The 25,905-nt window shown below is 36.8% G+C and overlaps 1 protein-coding gene across 7 annotated transcripts in view; it reads right to left on the bottom strand.

Moving 5' to 3' along the window:
• Positions 1–25,905, bottom strand: part of CACNA2D1 (calcium voltage-gated channel auxiliary subunit alpha2delta 1) — a 457,573-nt gene that overhangs the window by 107,297 nt on the left and 324,371 nt on the right. For all 7 annotated transcript variants that reach the window (XM_053926392.2, XM_053926394.2, XM_053926393.2 and 4 more), the window contains exons 8-10: positions 18,821–18,890; positions 16,592–16,642; positions 13,986–14,085 (exon numbers count right to left, since the gene is read on the bottom strand). In XM_053926392.2, coding sequence (XP_053782367.1) covers positions 13,986–14,085; positions 16,592–16,642; positions 18,821–18,890 — 221 coding nt within the window. The remainder of the gene's footprint in view (positions 1–13,985; positions 14,086–16,591; positions 16,643–18,820; positions 18,891–25,905) is intronic.

The raw sequence follows: 25,905 nt of genomic DNA, 5'->3' as shown, positions 1-25,905 counted from the left end.
GGATATGCCCATTGATTTTAGAGACAGGGGAAGGAGGTCGGGGGCGGGGAGAGAAATAGCGCTGCCAGAGAGAAACATCAGTTGGCTGCCTCTCGCACTAGTAACATCCAGGGATCGAACGGGCAACCTAGGCATGTGCCCTGACCGGAACTGAACTAGCAACCCTCTGATTGATGGGACGACGCTCCTACCAAATGAGCCACACTGGCCACGTCAGAGGGACAATATCTTAATTACTCTGCAATGTAAACTCTTCCAGGAAAGAAGACATTTCTATCTTCACTATCCTGGAATGTACATAAATCTGAGCAGATTGGCTATTAATTCTTAAAGAAATGTGACAGATTCATGAAGAACTGTCTCCCAACAATTGGTAGAAAAGTACTGGAAAAATATGATGATAATAACAACAATAATTGCCATATCAAAGCACTGTACATGTATCATTTCATTTGGTGCTCAACAATATTTTGGCAAGTTAAATACAATTCTGTCCTTTTCAAACAGGAAAATTTATAAGCCTTCATAACCTATACAAGGTCATGTAACTAGTAGTTTTACAGGTCATACATGATCCCTATGCAATTCAGTGAGTAGAGCTAAGAGGCAGAGTTGTTGGAGAAGAGTGGGAAGTAGGTCCCTTAACAAGAGGTGAGCCGTACTAACACTGTCGCTGGTCAGGATCGTCTCTTTCCCGCTTCCTATGTGGCTATGGTTGCTCACTTCTCATTTTGCACTCCCATCGAAACATTGTTACTCCTAACTGTTGTTTCCTGCCTCCAGTCTGGGCACAGTGGAGAGCTTACTTAAAAAAAATAAAAGTTTTCTCACAATACCAAAGATAATATAAAGAATTATATTTTGATTATTTATTTCTGATGACTAATCAAAGACAGCATTTTATAACGTGTGCAAATTAGAAAAGCTTTCTGGAAGAAACCGGACTCCAGGATCCTGAATGTAATCACATTTGCATCTAATTCTTTAGTAAGGAGGTATGTGATTTTATGGAAACATAGGACCACGTTGTTTATGCTAACTTTTCATATTGTCCATAATCAGCATAGATTTTTCTTTCATTATCCAGTGGTTTGCAACTTTATTCCTAAAACGTTAAACTTCCTCACTTTTGTAAACAAATTCCACTCTTGTATCAACACTTGAAATTTTGCCTGTAAATCAGGACATGCTGCAGTTGAACCGCTGCTCCTATCATCTACCACTTACTTCTATCAAAGCGTGTAACTGAATTAGTGGGGGAACAGCTACATAAGGCTTGCATTTGAGCTTCGCTAACAGCACGCTTCTCTTCTGTAACAACAAACAGCCCTGGAAACAACAGAACCGCTAGGAAATTATGTAGCATTTATCCTGACATATTACAAGGTTTTTCCAGAAGGTATCCAGCCATGTAATATGAAAAATAGAGACATTTATCAAAGAAGATACAAGATACAAGAAACATTGTACATAGGACAAGGACACCTCAGTCCCCTTCAAAGTAGGCACCTTGGGACCTCACATACTTCTCCCAAACACCATCAGCTGACCTGTCGTATTTTCCTGAATCTCATTTATGGTCTGAAATCTCTTCCTTTTCAAAGGTGATTTTAGTTTTGGGAAAAGCCAGAAGTCCCAGGGTGCCAAATCTGGACTGTAGCAGGGTGAGTCACCTGGGTGATTTGATTTTTCACCAAAAAACTCTGCACATGATGAAGCTGCCACTCACCAGTTGCCCATAGCTTGCGGCCTTCTGAATCATCCATGCAAATAATTGCCACAGAGGAATGTTCAAGCTTGATGAAAAATTTGATGCAGATTTGTGGCTCTACTCACTCAGTCATTTTGAATGTGACGGCTGCACAGTACACATGCTCACTCAACAGGGTCTACTGCCCTCCCTGATTAGTGCAGTGAGGTCGTCATTGTCCATGCTGGAATGTACATTCCAGTCCACTCTCCTTGGTTGCCAGGTTACATCAATGTTGCACAAACCATTCTTGTTATATTAATAATAGCTGGACTTTTCCTGGACAGAACTCGTATATGTGATTTAAGCATAAAAATTTCTGTTCTTTAAATATAAGAAACTTAGAAATATAAACCTAAAAATGAAAGACCTCCTGATTTTTCTGTCTGGTGGTCCTAGATACTTTGGAAAAGTGTATAGACGAGTAACTCTGTGGATGAGTGACATTTCAGGTATGAGGATGAAGGGGAATACATGAGGACTTCATAGAAAAGTTACTTTCAAAGTTAATTATATAAAATCACTACCAGCTTTCCTAAGTGCCTTAACACTCTGCTTCCCTGAAGTTACAAAAGCTGAAAGTAATACGGTGTCTTTCATAAACTTTCAAACAATTTCAGAGAGAAAATTAAGAAAAATACATGCACATGTGTGCATACACACTCACACATTATAAATATATTTTGAAATTCCTTAGAATTTCTATATCATTAAATTGTTAAGTTTATATTTATATTTAATGAAAATCAATTGTCAAAGACAAAAATACAATTTTACAAATCTCTTACCAAAGTGTTACATAAGAATTCTCTTTAAATGTATCAATTTTAAATGTTATACTCCTTAATAAAGAATAACTAATAAAATTGAAGAATTTCTTTTAAATTACTGTTAGTGTGGTTGACAATATAAGTGTAAAAATAATATATGAGGTTAATAAGAACAAAATATATAATAAGGGAAGGAAATAAATATATATAGCCCTGGCTGGTGTGGTTCAGTGGATTGAGTGATGGCCTATGAACCAAAAGGTCTCTGGTTTGATTTCCAGTCAGGGCACACGCCTGGGTTGCAGGACAGGCCCCAGTAGAGGGCGTACGAGAGGCAACTACACATAGATGTTTCTCTACCTCTCTTTCTCCTTCCCTTTCCATTTCTCTAAAAATAAATAAATAAAATCTTTAAATAAATAAATACAAAGAAGATATATTACTAAGAAGATATAGGCAAAATGTATAATCCAGATATAGAGTCTAAGTGTTTATTTGCAATTGTAAGAGTAATCTAATTCATGTATGCATTTTCAAGCCAAAATACAGCAAATTTCCTAAGAGAATTCTTCTACCAAAACATATACAACATTCCACTTTAAAAATTAATAATAAATATAGATTTAAAAAGAATCATTTCTCTGTTTTCATAACCAAATTTTTATATTAAAATTTCTAAGAATTCTAATATTTGGGGATTTTATTTAAATATATCAGATTTCATGATAAAATTAGTACACTTATTTTATAATTTCTTCAGATTTTAGCCACATCACTTTGTGGTTAAATAAGACTCATTAACAAAGATGGCTGTTCTCCAATCCTTTCTTCTTCTTTGGGAAAGTTACTAGAAGTTTTTGTTTCTTTATCTGTAAAATTAAGTACAGCAATATCATCTACATCACGAGTTTGGTGTAAAGACTGAATGAGTTACCATTAAAAATACATAAAACAGTTCCTGCCATATGAGTAGTGTTTACAAAACAACTCTAATAATTCCCTAAGACTTGTGACTAAACCAAAGATTAATATACACATCAGATAAATAAAGAACACGTGTCTACTTTAAATCTTATTCATTTTGATTTTTTCAAGCACAAATCTATGTCTGGAATGATATAACCACTTAAAATCACTTAGTGATTTTTCAATCATGAAAATATATTAATGTTTATTCTGAAATAATAAAAATAAAGAAAAATGTATAGTTAATAAGAAATTTCAAGTAGAGTTGAAAAAATATTTATCATTAATGGTAAATAAGGACCATAAACTTCTGAAGTAAATTAAAGTAACTAATGGAAACTGAACAAGGCAGTACACTAGGAGCTGAGACCGGCAATACACTTCTCTGGGGGCAGAGTGGGAAGTCATGGTTTCATCATTCCAGTACCGTCCTGCAGTATTTGCCTTACAGTTTGCATGAGTTGTGCATCTTTCAATATCACTCTTCTTTCCTATGTCTGACTATGTGACTGAGATACTTTCATAACTTTTAACTGGGGCTATTGAGATACATTATTTCTTTTTTAATTAATTAATTAATTAATTAATTAATTAATTATTTTAAACATATTTATTGATTATGCTATTACAGTTGTCCCATTTCCCCTCTTCACTCCACTCCATCCCGCCCATCCCCTCCCTCCCACATTCCCCCGCTATAGTTCATGTCCATGGGTCATACTTGTAAGTTCTTTGGCTCCTACATTTCCTGTACTATTCTTACCCTCCCCCTGTCTATTTTCTACCTACCATTTATGCTACTTATTCTTTGTACCTTTCCCCCCTCTCTTAACCTCCCACTTCCCTATTGATAACCCTTCATGTGATCTCCATTTCTGTGGTTCTGTTTCTGTTCTAGTTGTTTGCTTAGTTTGTTTTGGTTTTAGGTGTGGTTGTTAATAACTGTGAGTTTGCTGTCGTTTTTACTGTTCATATTTTTTATCTTCTTTTTCTTAGATAAGTCCCTCTAACATTTCATATAATAGTGGCTTGGTGATGATGAACTCCTTTAACTTGACCTTATCTGAGAAGCACTTTATCTGCCCTTCCATTCTAAATGATAGCTTTGCTGGATACAGTAATCTTGGATGTAGGCTCTTGCCTTTCATGACTTGGAATACTTCTTGCCAGTCCCTTCTTGCCTGTAAGGTCTCTTTTGAGAAATCAGCTGACAGTCTTATGGGAACCCCTTTGTAGGTAACTGTGTCCTTTTCTCTTGCTGCTTCTAAGATTCTCTCCTTATGTTTAATCTTGGGTAATGTAATGATGATGTGCCTTGGTGTGTTCCTCCTTGGGTCCAGCTTCTTTGGGACTCTCTGAGCTTCCTGGACTTCCTGGAAGTCTATTTCCTTTGCCAGATCCCTAATATTCTATGTTCTTCTCCATTATTTGTTCAAATAAGTTTTCAATTTCTTATTCTTCCTCTTCTCCTTCTGACACCCCTATAATTCGGATGTTGGAACATTTCAAGATGTCCTGGAGGTTCCTAAGCCTCTCCTCATTTTTCCGAATTCTTGTTTCTTCATTCTTTTCTGGTTGGATGTTTCTTTCTTCCTTCTGGTCCACACAGTTGATTTGAGTCACAGTTTCCTTTCCATCACTATTGGTTCCCTGTACATTTTCCTTTGTTTCTTTTAGCATAGCCTTCATTTTTTCATCTAATTTGTGACCAAATTCAACCAATTTTGTGAGCATCGTAATTACCAGTGTTTTAAACTGTGCATCTGATAGGTTGGCTATCTGTTTGCTGCTTATTTCTGGAGTTTTGATCTGTTCTTTCATTTGGGCTTTTTTTTTTTTTTTTTTGGTCTCGGTGCACCTGTTACATAAAGGGGTGGAGCCTTAGGTGTTCCCCGGGGTAACGCAGATCGCTGCGCTGTGACACTGTACGTGGGGGAGGGGCCGAGAGGGCGCAATAGCGCTTGCTCTGTTCTTTGCGGGGTTTCAGTCACTCCCTCTGCTACCCACAATCAAACTGGGCCCCTCTGGCTCTGATTCCTGAGTGGATGGGCTTGTGCACGCTCTAGGCCCCTGTGGGTCTCTCCAACGACCTCTCCTGTGAGGCTGGGAGTTTCTCCTTCTGCTGCCCCAACCCCCACCGGTGTTTTCAACTAGAGGTTTGAGGCTTTATTTCCCCCAGCTGGAGCCCTGGGTTGCATTGTCTGTTTTGCTCCCCCATCGTTCCTCCCAGTTTATCTATGTGCAAATGTGGGGCCGTGGGGTCTGCTAGGGGTCAGACTGACTGCCCCGTTTGGTTCCACACTCCACCAGGCTCTGGATCTGGCAGCGTTGCCCTGAGTCCTGTGCACCCCGGCTGCCCATCTCTGCCCCTCCTATTGGTCTGGATGAATGTTTCTTCTTTATCTCCTTGGTTGTCGGACTTCCATGCGGTTTGATTTTCTGTCAGTTCTGGTTGGTTTTTTGTTTTTAAATTGTTGTTGTCCTTCTTTTGGTTGTGCGAGGAGGCACAGTGTGTCTACCTACGCCTCCATCTTGGTTCTCTACCGAGATACATTACTTCTAAATCAAATGCACTCCTATTTTTTTTCTATAAGCAACATACTCTATTTGTCCATTTGCTTTTAGCTCCCATAGTCCACTTGCCCGCAGTGAGGATTCCCACATAAAAATTTACAAAGAGATGTCAATGCACCAATAAAATCTGTATTAACCTGGTTCACAGAAATCACAAGGAAATATCTTGCTATTGTTTTTCATATGTAGTTAGTAAAAAATTTCCTTTAAAAAATACACATTTACCAACCACAATAGTTTTAGGAAAAGTGATGGTCTTTAAAATTTGTCAGGCATTAAGAATCTCAATGGCAATCCCTGTAAGTTCTTTATTTTAATTAGGAGAAAAAGTCACTAGCTGTTAGCTAAATTTTGAAAGCATAAAATTCATTCAAAGCTACCCATAATGTTGAGTCACAAATTAAAAAAATAATAATAATAACATTGTTCAGTTTTTAATTGAGGCAGCTGCTTTGGTGCTCCGTACATATTTTCATGCCTGCCAGCTCAAATTTAGCTGCCCGGGGTTTTCTGGAAGCCCTTTGCCTGTGCACGTGATGCACTGGGAACACCAGGAAATTAACATCCTTGGGAGCAACCATTAACTTTACACACCCCAGCACATTTTCTCTGATCCATGTAATCTGCACTGGTTCTCTGAAATGCCCACAGGAATAATTTCCACTTGGACTGGTAATATGTTTGATAACTCATCCTCTGTTAGATTTCTCTCTTTCTCTTTTGTTTTCCTTCTCACATATCTCTGTCTTTCCTAGAATTACTTTCCAAATAAACCACGTGTACTTAAATCCTTGTCTCAGGGACTATTTCTGGGAAAACCAATCTAAGTTGACATACACAGTGGTCTGAGAAAGCAGGTACTCAGAATCTGTTGTTGTTCCACTTATTTATGCATTTATTGGTTGATTCTAGAATTAAATCATTCACCAGCCATACGGTAACAAAGACTCCACTAGTAACTGTATCTCAGTCATAAGTGGAGTAAAAAGAAAAAAACCTTCTGAGGCTGTATCATCACATTTGCTAAGATTTTCATCTGTGGTGACTATAACACCACATAGACTGAAGAAGCAGCACTGAGTATTTGAGAACTATAGTAATTATAAGGGCTGGGAGTTGGTTGGTTGTTGATAAATTTATTAAAGAAAATGACAACTTAAGGTCAGCCAAGTACTAACAAAGGGCAAAGTGTCAAAGCCAATAGACTTCTATGCCAGCTAATAAAGAGATTTTCATCTCCTATTGTACGAAAGTCAGTGTGTGCTAGAAATAGAACATAAATTGCTTTTGAGAGTCATGTTATAAGGGAGGCTGCATTCATAGCCTTGGCAGGTTTCTACAGAAAAGTCAGGACACTGATTGGCAAAGAATAGAACCCTAAAATAAGAATGAGGACATCTGAGTGGATGCAATTGAGAACACTGAACTGCCAGAATTCCCTCTGGACAGGCAGAGCAACCACTTTCCCCTGGAGTGCAGCAGTTTCTCTATTCCTAAAGACGGTGAAATATGACACTTTCTCCTTAAGATCTGATCCCATCTCCCCTCACAGCGCTAGGCAATGTATAAGTTAAGTCTCAATATAACCCAGCTGAAAATGTAGTCTCTGCCCCAGGAAAACAAAAAGAGAATGAATGTTCTACAGAAAAGGTGCAAGATCTACCTAATGTGAACCAGCATATACTGAGAGAACATGCCAGGGAACGGATGTTGAGACATCTTGAGGCAAATTATACCTGGTCATCAACCTGGTGTGGAGGAGGAAGTATCCTGAGATGAGAAAACCCCCGGACTCCTGCACACTGGCAAAGGCTTGGCTGGTTAGCCAGTGCCCCTGAAGGCGCAGATCAGAAGACCTTCCCCAAGCAAAGAGTTCTGGCGGAAAAACTTGAGGCTGTACCTCTAGGTGTGTGCATGAAATGTGCAAATCTTTTTGTCTCATATCATGATCACTAGAGAGCGTCCATCACAGAGGAGGTACTGAACTGCTGGGTGGAAGAGATGATTTGTTCATCGGAAGTTATCCAGTCTTTGTACATGGCAACTGTAGCACTTGCAAAATGAGCCCGTGAATGAAGTGGCTTGGTAGCATATAGAAAGAGGATATACATGGGCTTGAAAGCATGGGCTCTTTCTCACCAAGTGTGATGCAGCTATTGCCACAGGTGAATAACTAAGCCATTGGAAACTGCCCAATGCTGAGTCTTCAATATAGTATCACTTTTCAAAAAGACAACCCACAACTTGATATCAAATAGATTACATTTGATTTTACCCCTCTGGGGGGAGTGGGATAAATTTTGGTTTTCTTTTATTGATACATATTCCAGTTATGAGAGTCCCTTCCTGTTCACAATGCCTCCTTCCTCTGGGCTCATCCTACTGCCTGATTTATCATTGTGGGATATCACCATGGAATCCTGCATATCATCTCCTCAAACCAGGCACCTATATTATGATAAATGAGATCCAATAATGAACATGTTCCAGGATCCACTGGCTCTACCATGCACTACATCACTAGAAGTTGCCACATGATTAAACATTACAATAGTCTCTTAATGTTCAGTTAGGTTCCATCCTGGAGAAGACAGTCTTTGAGTTGGAACACTGTGCTTCAAGATGCAATATGTACTTTCAACTATGGTACTATGTCCATTGATGTGCTGGTACCAGCTTTCATATACTCATGAAAAAATGGTTTAATATTAAGAATTTTTAAGCCAGTTGACTTCACATAAATATCTTGAAATTGACCATGGTAATAGTCTTTATATTATGAAAATTAGCAAATACTACAAATCAGGTTTCTCTTCCCCACATTAGCTCTGCCCCCAGCAGGTGGAATGCATGAATGTAGGAACAAAGGGAAGGGAGTAGGAATGTCCCCTCTCATCAAAACTCAAAGTGATCCACTGGGAAATGTGTATTTCCTAACTCTGCAACTTTACTCTGTTGAAATAAGTGTTCTGTTTTCCAGGACTTTGTGTGTGCATGTCAGATGAGGTGGTGCTCTTCCCAGGCGCATAGTAAGCATTTCACTGAACATAAACCTACAGCTACTATCTGGGTATTTTGGGCTTCTCATGCCAGTAGACCAACATTCAAGAAAAAAAAAAAAGCAGGGCTTCGGATGACAAGGAGATTATCATGATTGTTGCTGCTACTTAATGCAGGAAGGAAGAACTATGCATAGAACTCAGGGATTCATTCAATAACTTCCATGCTGGGTGATAACTGTGACAGGACCCCCATTTGAATAGACATAGAGACCAGGGATTCAGAGACCTCTGGGATAAAAGTTTGGTTCATCCCGCCAAGCAAGCTATCAGCAGCACAAGCGTTCGCCAAGGCTACAGAGAAATTAGGAAGGGTATTATAAGAGAGTAAAGATGAATATAAACTATGCGCTTGGTTCTAATTCTAGCATCCCACATTTTTGATGTATTGTTTGTTTGTCTGATTTTAATTACGACCAGTTGCCATGTTTAAGGTTCAGGGACTGAATACAGGGGCCACTGGCCACATTTCTAACTCCCATCACCAGCAACTTTTTTGTTTCAGCTCGCCCTCTTGTGGCCAGAGTCTGTTCTGCTCACAGATGGGCGAGGCTGGTACTTAAAACCTCAGCTCCTTTGGTCTTCAGGCAGAATAACTGAAGTTTTTTTCTATACAGCTTCTCAAATTCTCAGGAGGCTTATGCTCCTTCAAATTGAACTAAGATCTTTATTATTTTTTTATGTTTTTGCATTAAAAAATACTGTTGTTCTATTACAGTTGTCCCAATTTTTTCCCATTGCACTCTACTTCCCTACCTCCCCCAAAGTCAACCCTTGCCCTGTTGTCCGTGTGCATGGGTCAACTATATGTGTTCTTGACTAGACCCTTCCCCTTCTTTCCCCCTTTCTCCCTCTGCCCTCTCCAGTCTGGTCATTGTCAGTCTGTTCCTTGTTTCCATGTCTTTTGTTCTATTGTGCTCCTTTGTTGTGTTGATTAATTTCTATTATAGATGAGATCATATAATATTTGTCTTTCACCCATTGGCTTACTTCACTTAGCATAATACTCTCCAGTTCCATCCGTGCTGTCAGAAAGGGTAGAGCTCCTTCTTTCTTTCTGCTGCATAGTGTTCCATTGTGTAAACGTACCATAGTTTTTTGAGAGTCATGTTATAAGGGAGGCTGCATTCATAGTCTCCCTTATTTATTGATGGGCACTTAGGCTGTTTCCAGCACTTGGCTATTGTAAATTGTGCTGCTATGAACATTGGGGTGCATAGGTCCTTTTGGATTGGTGTTTCAGAATTCTTAGGGTATAATCCCAGCAGTGGAATCTCTGGGTCAAAAGGCAGTTCCATTTTTTTTCAGGAAATGCCATACTTTTTTCACAGTGGCTGCAGCAGTCTGCATTCCCACCAACAAAATTTTTTTTGCATGTACCCGTCTAGATCTCCCAACACCATTTGTCAAAGAGGCTATTTTACTCCATTTTATGCTCCTGTTCCCTTTGTCAAATATTGATTGATCAGAGACTTGGGTTTATTTCTGTGTTTCTATTGTTCCAGTGATCTATGTTTGTTCTTATGCCAGTACCAGATTATTTTGATTATAGTGGCCTTGTAATATAGTTTGATATTAGGTATTGTGATCCCCCCCTACTTTGTTCTTTCTCAAGATTGCCAAGGCTATTTGGGGTCATTTTTGGTCCCATATAAATTTTTGAAATATTTGTTTTTAATCTGTGAAATATGTAATAGTTATTTTAAAAGGGATTTCTTTGAATCTATAGATTGCTTTGGGTAGTATGGACATTTTAATGATGTTAATTCTTCCAATCCATGAACATGATATATGCTTCCATTTATTTGTATCTTCCTTAATTTCTTCAGTATTCTGTAGTTTTCTGAACACAGGTCTTTTACCTGCTTGGTTAAGTATATTCTTAGATACTTTATTTTTCTCATTGCTATAGTAAACTGGACTACAAAAAGTGCCTTTGATTTCTAAATATTGACTTTGTATGCTGCTGTTTTACCAAATTCACTTATTAGGTCAAGTAGTTTTTTGATGGAGACTATAGGATTTTCTATGTAGATTATCATGTCATCTGCAAATAACGAGTCTTACTTCCTCCTTTCCAATTTGGATGTATTTAAATTTATTTTTCTTGTCTGATCACTGTGGCTGGAACTTCTAAAACTATGTTGAATAAAAGTGGTGAAAGTGGACACCCTTGTCTTGTTCCTGAAATTAGGGGGAAAGCTTTTAATTTTTGCCTGTTGAGTATGATGTTGCCTGTAGGTTTCTCATATATGGCCTTTATTATGTTGAGGTATGCTCCCTGTACTCCCACTTTGCTGAGTGTTTTTATCATGAACAGGTGCTATACTTTATCAAATGCTTTTTCATCATCTATTGATATGATCATGTGATTTTTTGTCTTTCGTTTTGTTTATGTGGTGTATTGTTTATTGATTTGCAAATATTGTACCATCCTTGCATCCCTGCGATAAATCCCATTTGATCATGCGGTATGATATTTTTAATGTATTGCTGTATCTGGAATGCCAATATTTTGTTGAGGATTTTTGCATCTAAGTTCATCAGTGATGTTGACCTGTAGTTTTTTTCCTTTGTTGTGCCTTTACTTGAATTTGGAATTAGGATAATACTGGCCTCATAAAAATAGTTTGGGAGTTTTCCTTCTTCTTGAATTTTCTGTAATAGTTTAAGGAGGATAGGAGTTAGCTGTTCTAAATTGAACTAAGGTCCTTTTATTGGCTTCCTTTGTTTATTCCCTGGCCTCATTGCCCTCTCTAGTGCTTAACTAGTAGTGTTTCCTGGAATTGTGTTCAACTTTACTACTTCCGTTTGAATCCATGAGTGAAGATCAGGAAAAAGATTAAGAAACTAACCATAATAATACCTGCTTATTTTACATAAATTCCATTAGATATGCCAAATCTGTACTGAATTTAATATTACTTTCTCGTACTATGTCTAAGATTATATTTTGTTATCAACCATTACAATGCCTTCTTAATGAACAATGTTTATGTAGAAATGAAGCTTTTCTCATCATTTTATTTGAGAGATAAAGCATGCATTTTGTTGAGTAAGTGGTAACACACCAGGTCAGAACGTAAAATAAGATTGACATGAATCATAGATCTTTTGTAGTATAAAGTTTAACCAGACAATATCAAGGATACAGACAAGCTAAGGATTTCTAAAGGTTCAGAAGAAGAGGAAAAAGATCTGGAGGGCGGAGCCCAGGTGTTATGGGCTAAATTGTGTCTGCCTGAAATTCATATGTTAAAGTGCCAACCCAGCAAATCAGAATGTAGCAGTAGCTAAAGAGAAGGTCTTTAAGTATGTGATTAAGTTAAACTGAGGCGGTTAGGTTAGCAACATTATCCAATATGACTGGTATCCTTGTAAGAACAGGAAGACACCAGGGGTGTGCACACACAGGGAGAGGACTGTGTGAAGAGCCAGCAACTAGGTAGCCATTGCAAGCCAAGGAAAGAGGACTCAGGAGAAATGGACTCTGCTTGCACCTTGATCTTGGACTTCTGACCTCCAGACCTATGAGAAAATTTATTTCTGTAGTTTAAGCTATCCAGTCTGTATTATTCTGTGTGGCAGCTCTAGATAATATAGAACAGGTCTTTTCTTACTATATTGGAGGTACCCCTCTTGCCTAGATGAAAAGTGGTCTCAGAAAGGTTTGTGGGGTTCCTTGTATAGCACGACTATTTAATCTATGGAATATCTCCAATTTACTAGCCAGGGAGTTCTATCACCTACAGACATTTTTTCAGGGAGTCTTGCTCTGTTGATCCTGGGTTCTATTTACTGTAGTTACTCTTAGCCAGGGATATCACACAAGAAGCATTTTAGGAATAAGCCTCTTTCTCTCAGTAAATATCATTAATCTGTTACCTGGAGCCCTGGTTGACAAGGGATTATGACCCATTCCCCTGCCTTCTTTTTGCCCTCAGGGTTTCCCTCTCAGTGAAGGCAGAGAATACATGGCAGGCCACTAGCTTTAAATTCTTCCTCCCCGTGGTTCCAGAAACAGACCCACTCTTCTATGTTCAATACGCAAATTCCTCTTCCCTCACCTTCACCTCTATGAATATATTCATTTCAACTGTGAATTATGTCCATCAGTAAACAGCCATGACTTTTCTTTTTGCCTAAATTCTATGAATTAAAATGAGACACGGTAACACTCAATTTGTTTTGTTTCATTCCTTTCAGAGTTCAGTACACTATGAGTGGGAAGGTCTAAGGTGGTTCTGGGGAAATAAAACTTAAACACATTCAAACAATCATTGGTTCTCTTGTTAAATTGATTAAAAAAACAAACTTTTATTAGGAGTTATTATGGTATCAATGAGCACAAGGGTTTATGTCACCAGTTCAAGCTTCTCTGAGTGAAGAATATGTGTAATGTTTTTCTTTCAAATTCATTACTTCAATTACTTCAATCACGGGTAAAACCTTAGACATTCAAAATGGACCTTGGTTTGCCCTGGCTGGTATGGCTCAGTGGATTGAGTGACAGCCTTCGAACCAAAGGGTTGCAGGTTTGATTCCCAGTCAGTGCACATGCCCAGTAGGGGACGTGTAAGAGGTAACCACACATTGAGTTTTTCTCCCTCCTTTCCCCACTCTCTTAAAAATAAACAAACAAACAAATAAATAAAATATTTTTTAAAATCCCCCAAAACAAAATGACCTTGGAGTAGATATATAGGAGAATTAGTAACAAGATCGGAACAGCCCAGTGAGATAGCATGTAATAGGTTAGATATATCTCAGCCTAATTATGAGAAAACACTATGGAGTATTTACAGGCAGAATGAGATAGAAACTGCTGGTTTAATTCACCAAAAAATGAAGGCATCTTATACTTACTGAAGCTACATTCACAAAATCGTCATCTGAGAGGGTTTCCAACATTTCGGAGACAGACGTTCGGATCAGTTTAAGTGTCAATCCACTAACACTCCCACTCCTGTGAAAAGATGGGTCCGTGCACATTAATGACCACATATGCGATCAAAATAGGACACCCTGAATAAAGGCAGTTTGTGCACTGGCTCTAGATTTTTATATAACATTCAAATAATTTTGTCTTTAAAAAATCAGGAGTAAAAAAAAGTCATATTTCTAATAGAGTATAAATAAAGAAACCTTTCTTTCATACCATCAGAATATATATATTTCTAAACACAAAGATAAAAATTAAGAGTCACATGGCAATTTTAAGAAAATATCGATACTCATGGCATGCTCACTTATTCAGGAAACCTATACTGAACACCAGCTTAGTTATTAGCCAAGTCAGAAGGAGGGTTTTCAGCCTCTTTAGGTTAACAGATAAAATCACTGCTAAGGGAATTCAGTTTGACTTGATTAAACTGATAATTATAAAGCAGCATAACAATTATGATAATACAGATTTTTTGTGGACAAAATGCCGTTTTGTATCCTAAAGTAGATATTTTCTGGGGTTTAGTCGACATTTGTCTCATCGCTACACATTCTATGATCCTCACTGATGACCTCACTGATTTGTGGGGCCCAATTCAAGACAAGTTACTCCTAATTCCACATCTCTAGCTCCCAGCTTTCTCCTTCTTGTACACTTTACTGACTGTTAACCTATAGGCTCAATATCTGAAAGGACAAACATTACTCCCAAACATATTTTTCTTTCCTATTTTGCTCATGGTACCACCCATCATAGTCACCCAATCTCCTCCTCCCTCTCAATCTTCCTACCCTTTCAGACAGTCTTCCTCATTCATTCCACTACACAGTGTTCCCAAGGCAGTGCCCTCCGCTCCAGCCTCTCTTCCCTCTGGCTTAGGCCTTCTTTACCTAAAGACCCTGCAGTAGGGTAAAAGCCACTACATCCAGCTCTTAGCCACCTCTCTTCCCCATACTAACAGGTGAACAACATTTCATAGTTCACACTTATCAACTAAATACCCAACAATCTCAATAGCCCTTTATTCAACAGCTTTCATAATCCTCTCTGCATCCGTCCACCACCTCCTTGAGATAGTTGCTCCTAATGTCCTTACCTAAGCCACTTTGCTTCTGTCAATTCTTCCACCAGAAATTCCACTCTCTTTCCTCTCTCCTCCCATGCCTGGCAGTTAAATTCTAATTTGGCTTATTAATGAAGTATTTCCTGACACTTTAAATCAAAATGCCCTCCCTCCTTGGACTCTTTTATCTCTATGGCATATCTAAAGTCTATTACTTTCTATGTTATTTTAGTTATTCGTAAATATGGTTTAGTTCCACTAATACATTTGATTTATCTCTGAGACCAGGGAACACATCTTAACCATCTTTGAGTCTCTATTACAACACTGTATATGTGATGAGACACTCAATAATTACGCTGAAAGTGACATTTTTTAACTTTATATAAATTTTCAACTTTGAGATATCCATGTGGGTTCTAAATATTTTAATATGAGCAATTGTTTCTGGAAATCATCAAATATCCAATAGGATTATAATATATTAAATTACCATATAGATTTATACTTAAGGAGAATATCAAGGATTCAAGTATGCTATAGACTCCAAAATAATTTAATACAAAATGTGGCTTAAGTGCATTTTAACAAATGAAATGCGAGTTAATATTTAAGTTACATTTATCAAATTCATTTATCTTCTCTTCTCAGGCTAGGTTATAAGGTTTTGAAATTATTTACTTTAGGTTAAAATGGAGAAATTTTCAAATGTTGATGTAAGCCTGTGGTATGGATTTAGTTGCCTACAAAATACTGGCTTTTCTCAGGGAAAATAATCAAAGCATTTTATACATTGTTTTTATTCATTGGTATTACGCTTGGAAACAAATCTCTGTAGCAGGATATATTCTTTTCTATGCTTCACCATTTCATCTTCAGCTTCACTGGAGGATTATATACACCTATGCACACACACACACACCCCTTAACTTGAAGCAATGCAACACATAAAATGACCAATATAAAAACTCCTGAATTCTTTCTTATACAGTAGCATTTCCCTGAAAATTCCCTAGTTTTTACATTTAATCTTTACCTATTTTGTGGACCAAACCCTCAAAGTTATTTGAATCTTTAATCACTAGGTGCTAACTAAATGATTCTCATTTTGGTGGGGGGCAGGTAGCAAGAGTTGTTTAGTTTTTAGCAACCCTGTACTTTAAAGTTATTTTAATTGTAAAGCCAAAAATTAGAAGCAAATGAATAAATTTTCAAAAGTTCATACTTTAGAGCCATGCCATCATTTTTAATTCCAACATAGATTCTTCTCATTTTCAATAAAAGGATTTTTGTGTATTTATTGCTGTCAATACAGTTTCTTTGTCTGGATATAAAAGTAATCATGATCACTCTTTGTTCTTTTGCCCCTAGTACGCCATCACTTCTCAGGCCCAGCACATTACCTTTATGAATTCACCCTGCATTCTCAGCACTCAAGTAAATATGTATTGTTTAACTACTCACACATCAACCAGAATAAGCATGTCTTTAGGAGATGCAGCTCCTTGGATGTACCTGAAACAAATACCAAATAAACATGTTTTCTCTTTCAAAATATCAAACATTGACATTTGTTAATCTGATATTTACTGATCTCTGAGATAAAGTATTTTCCAAACGGACCTACTACCATTCTCTCTTAGTCAACAATTCTCTGCTCTTTCATTTGTAGTTTTCCATTGTCAATATTTAAAAAGCTATATTTAACATACTAGTAGATATGTCAGGGGCTTGGTGTTTCAATAATGTTTCTCAGATGTTTATTTAAAAAGATAAAGAAATGTGTTTTAATACTAAGAGAAAAAGAACTTTAATTCTGGAAGGACATTCTCCAGGGGGAAAAAAAAAACAAACCTGAACTTTAATTTGTTGACCACATGTTTTAAAGCACATTCTATGCATTAATAATATTAACAAATAGTAATAAGGCTATGTCATATTTTTAAATGTAAAAACTAAACACAAAAGTACATGTAAATCATCTAGGAACATCAACAGAAGAGAAATAAAATGAACAGTAAAGAAATTAAACAGGAGAATATATAATTTTATTTCCAAGAGTTCCCTGTGGTGGCTCTCAAACTTGACAGTATCTCAGACACTTGATAGTCTAAGAATCACTTGGAGAGTTCCTTTAATCTGATCCCCAAATTCAACCCAGACCTACAGATTTAGAACCTTTGCATTTAAATGAGACTGTAAGAGAGCCTTACTCAGATAGTTTAGGAATTACAGGAGATCAACATAATTGCAGGTGACTGACCCCAAAGTTTATGGTGCCTCGCCACAGAGTGACTGAGCACAGGGACCTAATTTCTCCACCTGAAAGGGCTGAACCTGAACTCAACTTTCTACTTTTCTCTGATGCTTCTTTATTCATGAATCTAAATTTAACTTCTCAAAAGGCTGCCAGATAACGTGTCAATTAGTTCACGGACAACATCCAGCCCACTTAGTACCTACTCAGGACTACATGTCCATGAAACAGTTTATAACTTGCACCCAAGTTTGTGTCTCTATAAGGTCAGGGAAAGGGTTGCTGGGATATTCTCATGGAAAGCAAATCTAGCTCATGTCTAGCACATTAACAAATGGTCCAGATGTACCCATTGGTGGGGAGATGGGAGGATAGAATGTTGTCTGCCTCTTCTGTTTGGCACCTAGCTTCTTAGTTTCCCCCAAACAACTGGTTCCTGAACCCAAACCATGTGAAGCCATCATCTTTGCCACCACTCAACAATGCACTGTTTGACAGCCACCACAGTGGAGAAATATTAACGAGCATAGTATGTGGATTACTAGTATCTTGCACTATTATACATGGTTGGTAATCATATAAATTGCTACTGGAACATTTAACAAGGCATCTTAAAAGCTTTAAATTCATTTACTTGAATCAACCATCATGACTTAGAATTTGTCTGAACCCTAGCAAAAGTTAAAACATAATCTAAATGTCCAATAATAGGGGACTTTTAAATAAGTTACTTCATAGTCATTCTTTAAAAATGACATTAAGTGTGTCTCTTATGAATAGGTACTCAAAGGTATTGATATGAAAAAAGTAGGTTACAAAAGCAGTGTATTTTATATAATGTGAACTCATTCAAAAAAGATACATCCACACATTAAATATATTTTTTACAAAACTCAAAATATATCAGTTGTGAAACTGTGAGTTATAGGTAATTGTTTTAGTTTTATGTTAGGAAAATGAGTTGCTTTGGTAGTAAGAAACAAATAATATTCCTTTTTGGAAAAACAAACCTAAACAATGTAACTATAACAAGGAACAGCTCTTCCAGCTGGGGCCCAGTTCTCATTAGCACTCTGCCAGAGCCGAGCTACCTCCACTCAGGCTAGCTGTCCAGGGAGAGCTGTCCCCAAGCAAACCGGAGGGCTTTCAATAGAAATCCCCACAAGCTACAAGAGTTTTGAAGATAAAATTGAATATAAAACTTAAGTAGTCCATTTGAAATGAATTTGATAATTAATTTCAACAATATTCATTATTGTTCCCATGTGAACTTATCTTCATTTACGTTTAACTTATACATTGATTAAAATTTTAAAAATACCTGAGCCCTCTAAATACCTGATAATGGAAAGATGTCTTCCAACTTTTTAACAGCAACAAAAAAAATAAGCTCCTTTTGTCTATTTTGTCTTTTCATAACTACCTAAAATCCTTACCATGGTCTTCTGCGAACGTCATACAGGTCAATTTTGTTTGGAGTTCGGCTGTTATCAACCCATGGAGAAGCTTTAAAAGAGGGGGGCATTAAAGTTACATTAAAAATTAGAGGGATTACACTAAAACATTAGAAAGCTATACAAATAGTATTTAAAATAAGTCAAAAACATCAGTGACACATTCTACTTACCCACAACAATGTTAAAACATGATATACAATTTTAATGCCATATTTTTTTTCCTTTGCCACTCAAGGAAATTATGCTTTCAATTATTTAATCATATTTTCATTCAAAGTCATACTAACTTGTTCTATAAAATGATCGTTGTCTTTTTTTGGATTGTTATCATATAATAGCATAATTTTTAACCTTATTAGTAATATATTTGATATTGGAATTTGAAATTATAACTAAAATGTTAAAGTATAATTTAAAAACTCCATGAAAACTGTTTTCCTTCAATTTATTTAAGTGATTTGAAGTAATTCAAGTATAGGTTCAAGAATCTTTTGTGTGTGTTAGAGCCTTTACCCCTGTCAGTAGTCAGAAGAAAAACTTGGTGTAACTGCATTGATTTTAAATGTAATTTGCACTTTTTCTAATTAAAACTCTACTTAAAACACTTCACAAAGCTTTACACACACACACACACACACACACACCCCTTAGACTTAATGGAGAACAATAAATGCTGATGAATTAGAAGATAATTTTATGCTGAATAAAGTCCTGTCCTTAACGTGGTTAGATTCACGACCCTTGAGAAAATTTCTAATTATAATTCATATGACTCATGTCTTCCAATCTATTTTGCCCTTTATTGAGAAACTATGGAAGTTATGGGGAACTTTACTGACAGTCAGGTTTATTAGTCAACTGAGATAATTAGGCCAATTAGGATATGTCAAAAAATACATACTATGGAGCTTCTCCTTGACTGAGAAACTTCCTTCTTATTAGTGACTATATTATAAAATGATTTATTCACTTTAAATGGCTAATCATGTTTCGGTGAAATAGTAAGTTTAAATATAGCACTCTTCCAACTATGCTAGTCCCTGAGGTAGTCAATGCAAATAAAATGGTAAATTTGTTTTGACTCTTTCAGTTTGTATTTGCAGAAACTCTGAGCCAGTGAGACGGGTATCAATACGTCCTTTGTGGCAGAACGGGAATTAAGCAACCAGCATGCTGGTAGGCGTGTCAGGGCACTTCTGACTATTCCTGAATAATATCTGACTCCCAAGGTAGACTTTTCACTTTACAATTAAAATATTAAATAAGTTACATCCCACTTTCAGTGCAAAGTTGTATGTTGTGCTGGTTATGATGTATTGCCTCTCAGCAGCTCTAACCTTTTAACTTGCTCTCTAAACATGGATATGGCCGTGTGAGCAATTTTTATTTTACCAACAGTACAATTTTAAGCTTTGTCAGCCAGCCACTGTGAGTGAAAAGTGGCTAACCAATGAATTTGATAAATTATTTAATAAAGCTGGATGAAAGTCACATTTAAATTAGATTCTGAATTCTTTGCATATCACATTTATCTAGGATTTTTGTTTTCACTATAATTGCCAATTGAAATCGACTGTGGTCAGCACTACCATGCTCCATAAAATTTGTATCAATCTTTAAAGATGGAAAAAGAGGTCATAATTTACAGTATAAGCTGGACCATTCCATTTTCTTATAGCACAGTAATTTTAAACCCTTTTTATTTCATGACACACATAAGCTAATTACTAAAATTTTGTGGCACAACAAAAATACATTTTTTGACAATCCAACAAAACATAGGTATAATTTTGCTTCATTCCTACCAAACAGCTATTGTTGTATTGGTGGATATCCTTTTTTTATTTGATGATCTAAGGGAAAAGCAGCCAGTGCCCTGGACTAAATAGTTAAATATTGTATGCTTTAAAAATTCTTGTGGCACACTGGTTGAAAATGGCTAATAAAGCATATAATCTTAAATGGTTTATATATAAAAACATTAAGAAGTCTTCTGAGATATCTACTATTAGGACAATTAAATACTGTGACTTCTGTGATATTATTAATTAATTTGTTTAAAAAATCCCATTGTGGCATTTAACTGGTACATTATTTATATAAGCTCAGAAGTATGGAAGATCAAATAGTAAAAAGGATTAATAACCTTACAGTGCTACTCCCTAAAATGGTCAGTTTCAGAACAATGCATAATAAAAGATACATGTTTTGACAAGAAGTCAGAGCTCAGTTTAGATGTCCCTTTTGCTTTCCCATAAGATTTTGGGTGATATGAGAACGGAGTGGAATCGACAGCCTACAACGTGGGCACATCCTTTCTGAATGCCAAAGTTAAGGGTGATAATAAATGTTTATAAAAATGTTTTCCTCTGATCAAAAATGAACTGTGGGTGTATCTTGGACGGACTCTATTGAACTACAATTCTACTTCACATGATATTTAAGGTGCACTGCATCGCTTGTTGAACTGTGATTTAAAAAGGTATTTAACTATATATACATTAAGTACTCTGTAGATGCAAAGGCCGTCTGAAAATTGCAGTCCCTGGCTAGGCACTCGTTTCTAAAAACAAAACCCAAGGGCTTGGTGAGAAGGGTGAAGGGATTAAGAAAAGGAAACAAAAAAGGACTCAGGGATGCAGACACCAGTATGGTGACTGCCATCAGAGGGAAGGGGGAGGGGGCAGGTAGAAGAGGGTAAAGGGAGGGTAAATGGTGACAGAAGGAGACTTGACTTGGGGTGATAGATACACAATATGATATACAGATGGCATATTGTAGAGTTGTGTGCCTGAAATGTATGTAACTTTATTAACCAATGTCACTCCAACAAATTCAATAAATAGTAAAAACAAAACTTCATCATGGAATGGGAGGGCAGAATTGTGCTGAGTACCTAGCAGCTTATGCATGAGATACAGATGAACAATTAGAAAATAAGTAAGATCTACTATTATAACATCAAATTTTGTGTTTTCAGCAATGTCTTCAAGCAAACCACCTTCAGTATGAGAGAGAGAAAAGTAGACTAAATTCATAACCCAGTAAATACATAAAAGATGTTGGGCTTAAGAGTAATTTCTAGACTAAATCTCAGGACTAAGATTGCTTGCATAAGAGACTCACTAGAAAAAAAATAATGAGAAGTGAACCAAGTGCTGTTGACGTTTGTTTTACCAAAGAAACCACAACCTTATTCTTCAGAAATCTTATAATTGTTGTAAACTATAAAGCAACTTCGGGCTCTAAACCTGCACTCAAAATAACATTCTACAAAAGCTGTTTATTCCCAAGCACACCCTTCAGATGTGTCAGAAAGAGTTACAGAGCTAACATGATTGGGCATGGTCTGATGGGCTAAGAAACTTACTTCATGCAAAGAATAGGGGGTCATTGCATTTCTTGCCTGCTGGATTGTAGTAAGTGCCGTGGACCAGTGACTGCTCACTCTTTTTACACACGGCAGTTTTTATTGAGGTCATCCAGAAGACACCAGCGTTGTATTCTAGTTATCTGGGCAGTGATGAGAATCGTACAGAGAAAGTAACTGGTATTCTGCTGTATTTTAAGTAGCCGTATGAGGAAAAATCATATCCACATGCACAGAAATGCGTGCGACCCAAAAATACTAGATATTGAGCTGAACGTACTAACTTAATGGGGCTTTGAATTATCTCCTATGGGAAGAAGGTGAGTATGTTCATGTGTGGAAGGAAGTTTACAGAGACTGCACTGCCAGAGGAACATGGACAGCACTTCAGTACATGCTTTTTCTTCTTCCTTCCAGTAATAGCACTCCTCGAGTTTTAACTGACTAAGAGAAACTGTACTTCTCAGTCTCTTGCATGGTGAGGTATTATGATGAAATTCTAGGCAATAACATTTGATCAGAAGTTTTATATATATATATATATATATATATAAATAATTTTTTCGGTCATTCTGTTTGCCTTCTACTAATTTTTTCCTTTTTTGTTTGTTCTCAACTGTGGATGCGGTGGTCTTGACCCAGCTTTAATTGTACAGATGAGGACAACCCAACGAATGGCAAGTATTGGCTTGGCCAAAAGGTCCATTTAGTTTTTTCTGTAAAATAAAAGACCCATTCTTCATTTTCACCAATAACATTATTGATTTGGGTAATCTGAGTATGTCAGCTATCTCCCATGTGGTATTATGTCACTTGTTATAGAACCTCAGTCACTGGAAACCTTATAAGCCAGACTTACCCTAACCAACTGATTTAGCTACTACAAGTTTATCAGAAATATATACCTATACATATATGAATGAATATACACACATATTGAATATATATACATTTTCTGTTAGTCATTTTTTAAGTAACTGAATCAATATCTTGATATAGGACAGAACTTTTCCCAGTTACACAAACCTGGATCAAGTTCTAAAGCTTGGAGAATGGACAGGAGGCAAACTCTTCATAAGAGTGTTTGAAATCAGCCTCTTTAGTTTTTTCTACATTTTCTACACTTTCTACATATTTTTGAAGGAGAAAATTATTTTGGACCTGGGAAACTACTTATTGCAATATAATATTTATGTTTCTGGGAAGTTGTTATGTCTGGCAGCATTTATATAATCAATACTGAATTCTGCGACAGACATATGTTTCTGAAAAGTAACTGATCCCCAAACAATGACAGATTAACTTTTCAAATGTTGAATGACTACAGCTTTATAGCACAGAACGCAGAAGAGATTCGCACGCTGAAGAAAAGAGTAGAAGGCAGCCATTCCAATTGGGTAAATGTTAATACAAATAGCCTATTCTTTTGTCTCTTCTTTACAATTGTCTTCTCTGGTTGGAAACAGCCTGCTGTAGAAGTTGGATGAGTTTTAGAGCTAATCTTCCTAGACTTTTCATTAGATGTATGAATTTGGATACATTATCTACGCTTTTCAGTAAAAACAAGGTAAGAAAGTTTCCGCTGCTGAGGGGAATAGCTGAGATTCAATGATTTATACACATAAGCCCTTGGAACTAGAGTTGGCATATAATAAACACTCCATACGTGGATATTTTAAAAAACAGAATCAAGGAGTTAATAGATTACAAATTTTAAAAATAATATATTATTATAAGTTATGCTTAGATGTTAACATTTAGAAGTATATTCCTGTGACTAGGGCTTGGAACATCACACTGCCTGCCCATCCTACTCCATCCCCATGATGCAGGCAGGCATCACCCAGGCAACAAATCTTCCGGGGATCTAAAAACTGCCCTTAAGTGGTTACTTCAGAAAGTCCATGGAGAATACCAGCATAGGTAAGAGGGTGGGACAGCAGAGGTATCCATTCATACCTAGATCAGGGGTGTCAAACTCATTTTCACCAGGGGCCACATCAGGCTCACAGTTGCCTTCAAAGGGCCGAATGTAATTTCAACTCCTTAACAGCTAAGGAGTAGTTACCTTTATACAGTCCTAAAATTATTTTGGCCCTTTGAAGGCAACTGTGAGGCTGATGTGGCCTGTGTTGAAAATGAGTTTGACTCCCCTGGTCTAGATAATTACTGGACACCTGCTTTCCCCCACCACTTGTTTCCTTTTATTTATGACTGAGTTCTACTCTGATACTTGTTTATAGCTCTAGTACCTATGATCTTTACCCAGTTATCCAGTTTAATTTAACAAATGCCTTTTATGTACTACATGCAAGGCACTGTATTAGGTGATACAGGGCATACTTATATAGAAGTAGCCTGCAGTTGCCTACATTGTAATGCTTTTTAAAAAGAGGATATGCAAAACAAATTCTGAAAGAAGATAAGATTTGATAGATATTGTTATAGATCAATCGAAGTTCCCTGAGAGAACCAAATAAAGAAAGGCTGCTTTTGTGAAGACATTCACGTGGAAAGTAGTGTTTGTATTCTGTTCTGAGTGATGGATAAGAATCATATGATCAGGGATGGGACTCTAGGAACAACATGTATAGAGATATAAAAAGAAGTCGGGTTGTAGAAAAGAAAATGGGGTTAAACTAAACAAGTAAAGGGGGAAGAGAAATGTAGGAGTGCACTATGAGGCCGGGACTGTGCAGTAAAGGATGCAACTGGAGGCCTGAGTTGGGTTAGGGTCACTGAAGGACCTGAACACCACAGTGAGAGACAGCCAGACGTCATTAAGAGACTGATGTCAGATTGTACCGTTTTACTACAGAGATGAAAATCTAAGTTGCACTCCAAATCACTTTTTTAATGAATTTCTTTGATTACTTTTGGCATTGCATTTTAATGTGTTTATAATTATTCCTGTCTCACCCACTTGTGAGCTCCTCCAGAGCAAAATTCTCTCTTACTGGTATTAGAGTTCTTAGGAGACATCAGTTACTGCAGAAACAGGAGTTTCGCCTCGTTCTTTCCTCCTTGAGGTCAGACTTGACTATACTGACTTAATTAATCACATGAGTTTTGGATTTTAATTTCGTTTCCAAGCAATGGACTCCATGTTCAGATGATACCATGTTATTGGCTTGAGAGTACCATTGTTATCTCAACTGTAATATATCCAGAATAATTCCTTCACTGACAGATAAATAAGTGGAAGAAACTAATACAGATACACAATATTATGGCCAAGGATAAATCACCATAGTTTCTAAAATAAAATAATTATTGCAAAGTGATTTGCTGCTAATTCCGCAGAGGCCAGATAATCCATGTAAAACATTTTAATTTCACAGAAAGGATTATTTGTCTGTCAGCAGGAGTAGCAGATAATAAGGACAAGTTGTGTGGTTAAGTGGAATATCAATTAAGTAAATGGAATACAAAGACTTAACTAACCATTTAGATGGTTAACATGCAGTTATTATCTGAGGCTCAGAAATAAGTTTAACCACACAGCATGTTCTATGAAGTAAAGGACACTGGAAAATAATTTCACATATGTGCTACACACAGAAAAATGTAAACTCTGAGAGAGAAAATTATTCCTATTTCTATAAGCAAATAATCCATTAAGTGATTATAATGATATATTCATAAAAACAATAAACAAATTTTGATTCTATAAGAATGAGTTTCCAGTTTTTGT

Source organism: Desmodus rotundus, chromosome 6 (genome assembly GCF_022682495.2).
Source record: "Desmodus rotundus isolate HL8 chromosome 6, HLdesRot8A.1, whole genome shotgun sequence".
Taxonomy (NCBI): domain Eukaryota; kingdom Metazoa; phylum Chordata; class Mammalia; order Chiroptera; family Phyllostomidae; genus Desmodus; species Desmodus rotundus.
This window is presented reverse-complemented; position numbering and strand designations above follow the sequence as displayed.